The sequence below is a fragment of the Pagrus pagrus genome (genome assembly GCF_965226575.1).
Source record: "Pagrus pagrus genome assembly, chromosome: 15".
In the NCBI taxonomy this organism is placed as follows: domain Eukaryota; kingdom Metazoa; phylum Chordata; class Actinopteri; order Spariformes; family Sparidae; genus Pagrus; species Pagrus pagrus.
In genome coordinates, this window is record NC_140199.1 from 25,963,338 (window position 1) to 25,967,632 (window position 4,295).

Genomic DNA, 4,295 nt, shown 5'->3' on the forward strand with positions numbered 1-4,295 from the left:
TTTTAAGGCAGTTCATTTGGGTCAATAGCAAAGCACACAGGAGAAGTCTCACTCTGAAATATCACAAGAGAAAATCTTGGAAGCAGCAGCTCCGACCAACAGGCAGGTGGAGCTCCAGGCCCTCTGGTGAACTCGTATGAGTGAAATGAAATGGCCATGTCTCTAAGTTTATGAGCTGACTGGAATATACATATGAGAGGGCACTTTTGAGATGGTTTAAAGACATGTAATGAACATTGCTGTTGCTGTGTCATAAACAAAGCAGGCAGGGTTAGGGGATCAAGTTCTTTGTGCCCGTATGTGCATTTCTCATTATTAACACTTAATTTGAGAGATGACAGTAACATTAACATATAAATATTTTAAGGGGCTTTTTATGTCTTTATCACAGATAGAGTGAACAGAAAATGAGGCAGAGATGCAACAAAGGTCAAAGTCCACTAAAAGTGTTTGTTTTTGCCACTGACAGGCTGAGGTTGTTATTCCAAGTGTCTGACAACATTACAGAAATAGTTCCTAAGGAGACAGACCTTTTTGTTTATAAGATCCTTTTGTAACCAGAAACACAAGTCTCGCTCAAGGAGAAGTATTTTATGTCTTTATCACAGGTAATAGAGAGTGAACAGAAAATGAGGCAGAGATGCAACAAAGGTCCTGAGTGTGACTCATTGGTGTTGGTGTTCACAGATGATTTTCACATTAACCTTTTTTATAAATGCAAAATACGTGCAAACGTAATGTGACCTTTAAGAGTAATGAATACTACAACAGTAACAACAACAACTAGTTGTCAATGAAACACAAGCAAACAGGGCAAGGCCTCTTTCAAATGCAAAAGAGGAACCAGTAGAGAGAAGTTGTAAAACAAAGTAGAGAGAAGTTACTGCACAACCAAATGATGACATCAGATAACACATTACGACACTATCATTTAAAAAACTCATCCAAGTAGACTAAAATATAGACAAACAAACAGAGGAGACATGGCTGAAGGCTGTGCTGGTGCTAAGCCAATGTGCTGTATGTGACATTGTCATCATCTGCTTCAATCTGCAGGGAAAAAAAGATAACGTATAAAAAATGATAACAAAATAAAATGCTGTTTTCAAAAAAGTGACAAAATTAAAAGGCAACATCTACAAATAAAAAAGAAACCTACTAAACAACATGTGACAATCAGTGTGAGACTGGGTTTTGTTGATATTTACCTTTAGGACACGTTTTGGCTTCTTGAAAACCACAGAGCTGTACATCACGTCCACATCGCTGTCAGTACATGAAGTCTGCATGAGGAAGGAGAGACAGTTATGAATGAGATGATCACTCTCTGTTTTTGATTTCAAGTCATTTTACAATCAAAGGGCGTTTGACGCTGCATAGCCCTGAGCTAAGAGTTGACCCTGTACGGATTGTAAAACCCCTGAGGCAATGTGATTTGTGATTTTGGGGAAAAAGTGATAAAATTAAAGTCAACATCTAAACCATTTTTTGACCTACAACAGAATGGTCAAGAAAAAAACTCCTGAACAACGTGACAATCAGTGTGAGACTGGGTTTTCTTGACATTTACCTTCTGCAAACCTTTTGGCCTCTTGAAAACCACAGAGCTGTACATCACGTCCACATCGCTCTCTGTGCATGAAGTCTGCATGAGGAAGGAGAGACAGTTCAGACATTTCACTTAACTGTCCGTTGCAAAACGCAGCTAATGTGACATTCTTGAATACTTAATGACTACTCTGTTTACTGTAGCCCTGTTTCACACAGGCAATTTTTAGCCCCGTCTTTTCAGGGGATAACCACACACAGCTCAGGGCTAACCCTGCTGTGGAGCAAGGCCAGCAAGCCCTGGGGTAAAGTCTTGGAAAATGCCAGGATTGTGAGCACTTTCTTAGCCTCCATAATTGGAACACTTTGCAATTGCAATCCCAATCTGTTAATTTTCTATCTGATAACTGTAATCTCTATTTTATCTTATATAAATAAATATCTATCTCTACATCAGAACATGTTCTCTGATCATTTGGAGTAGTAAACAAATGGCCTGTATACGGTCCATCCTGACAGCCTTCTTTGTGAAAAGTTGGGGGAAAAAATAACCGTATCTTACCGCTGAGGCTGATGCTGCAGCTTTGGCCTGCTCTAAAAGTGAAACAGTAAAAACTCCTGTTACTCTTAATGCACAGTAGTCTGTATTAGAAATAAATATTTTTAAATTACAAAGATATTAAGACTTACTGTGCTTTTTCAACATAAACCAGATGAACAAGATGACAATTATGATGAGGATCAACAAGCTCAGAAGGATGATGAGGATCTTTAGGTCAACTGAATCACTGCAGCATGAATAAATATGTAAAAACACATCATGCAAAGTAATTAAGGTAAACAGGATGCCCTTGTTCAAACATTACTGCATTATAATTCAAGTTCAACACCAAACCACCTTATAAACCCAGTTCTTATATGAACGATGTGTACAGAGATTACTCTACAGCTTTTGTTTAATGTGACCACAAAATGGCCGCAGTTCTCTTCACACCTTACCTTTGCTGTTCACCCTGAACTGTGGTGGTTTCTTTGTCTGCAAAAGCAGTGGTGGTATTCCCAGGCTGAGGAGTGGTGGTTAAGAGTGTTGTTGCTGCAACAGTGGCTTTAATGCAAAACAACACATTGATGAGTGAGATGACAAATATTTAGTCCTATTATCTCTTCTATGTTAAATCACATCATTTACTAAAAGACTGCACCTGACTAATATGTATAAACTGATATTTCATACTGTTTTAATTGTAGTACTTACTAGTGGTAGGTTTCTCAGTAACAGTTAAATGCACTGGCATCTGGAAATCTCCTTTGACACACAAATACCAGCCGCTGCTCTCTGTCCTCAGTCCACTCATAGTCACAGTGAAAACATTAACGCTCCAACTGATGGTCTCTCTTGTTACTTTTATTGATCCAGACGATCTCGTCACACAGGAGCCGCCCAGCCTGCACCACTTCATTTCTCCAGGGTTAGGATGGTAACACTTGATGGTTATTTCTTCTCCAACAAATCCTTTAATCTCCTGATGATCCACATACAGAGCGGGTGTACCTTCAGGGGAAAATGATTGAGCAGAAAAATGTTGGTAGCCTAATAATCAGTCTCCAGAGCAAACAATGAACCCTCCCCAGTGTATTTCCTCCAAATTGTTCAAATTTAACAAAGGAACTGAATAAAGATGTCTAAAGGGTTCTTACCTCTGGTGACTGACAGGTGAAAATGCTTTCTTACATCTTCCCCAATATTAATCTCCACAACACACCAGTAATAACCAGTATCCTGTTCCATCAGATCTTTTATGGTCACAGTGAAGATTCTTTGGATTTTGTCATCAGAGATTGAAAACTTCCCTGAACTTTGTTTGTGTGTTTTAACTGCATATGAGCAGGAGATCCAATAAAATCCTTTACATAAGTATTTCACATGGTGTTTGTATCGTGACTCATAGAGACATGGGATAGAGACTGAACCTCCAGCCTTCACTGACACTTCACTGACTGTAGTTATGCTGTGAATTCCTGCAACAAACAGAGATACATGATTTACTGCAGATATAGCAAACAATATTCTTCTGTTATATTACCTGCCCACTGAAAATGATATTTACTGTTTTATAGTAGACAGGCGTGTCTATGCTGTCACTCATCCCACTCATCTGACTGACATTTAAACAATAACTGAATATATGTATGTATATTTAAATACTCATCATCTGACATGATCAGCTCAAACATGATATTTAACATTTTTACACATAAAACGACCCCTGTGACTGACCTGTGAGTCCCGTGAGGATGACAAGAATTCTGAGATGAACAGCCATGCTGCAGAGAAAGTGCAGTTTGACAAATGAACAGGCAACACCAACGCATTGTCTAATTATCTACTTCCTGATTTCTTATCTTCCTCCTCCTTTCAAGGCAGTTCATTCGTTTTGATGGCAAAACACACAGTGATGGAGCTACATTTTGCATTGGTGATCGAACAATTGTACAAAGGAAGTAAAGTTATATGAAACCTGACTCACAAGGCACTTTACATTATTGAAATAAAATTTTAAAAAATCTGTACTTTACTCTTGGTATTAGGTATTTCAATTTCAGCTTTTATTTGCTTTGTGTTTTGTCATCGAAAATGAAATACTTTCCTGAACTATGTGGCTCATTTGTCTAAACTACCTCTTTGCATTCGGGCCAACCCTTTCCTCCACAAGTATTTCACACGGTCTCTGTAGCTCGGCTCATAG

General features: G+C 38.5%; 1 protein-coding gene across 1 annotated transcript; it reads right to left on the bottom strand.

Annotated features, from left to right (window-relative positions):
* Positions 1–982: 982 nt before the first annotated feature.
* On the bottom strand, positions 983–2,940 carry LOC311270446 (uncharacterized protein). The gene is made up of 6 exons (XM_084375307.1): positions 2,804–2,940; positions 2,548–2,653; positions 2,239–2,336; positions 2,111–2,142; positions 1,571–1,645; positions 983–1,050 (listed from the first exon to the last, which is right to left on the bottom strand). The coding sequence occupies exons 1-6, from the start codon at positions 2,901–2,903 to the stop codon at positions 1,006–1,008; spliced, it is 456 nt and encodes a 151-aa protein (XP_084231433.1). The 5' UTR covers positions 2,904–2,940; the 3' UTR covers positions 983–1,005.
* Between the last annotated feature and the right edge of the window lie 1,355 nt (positions 2,941–4,295).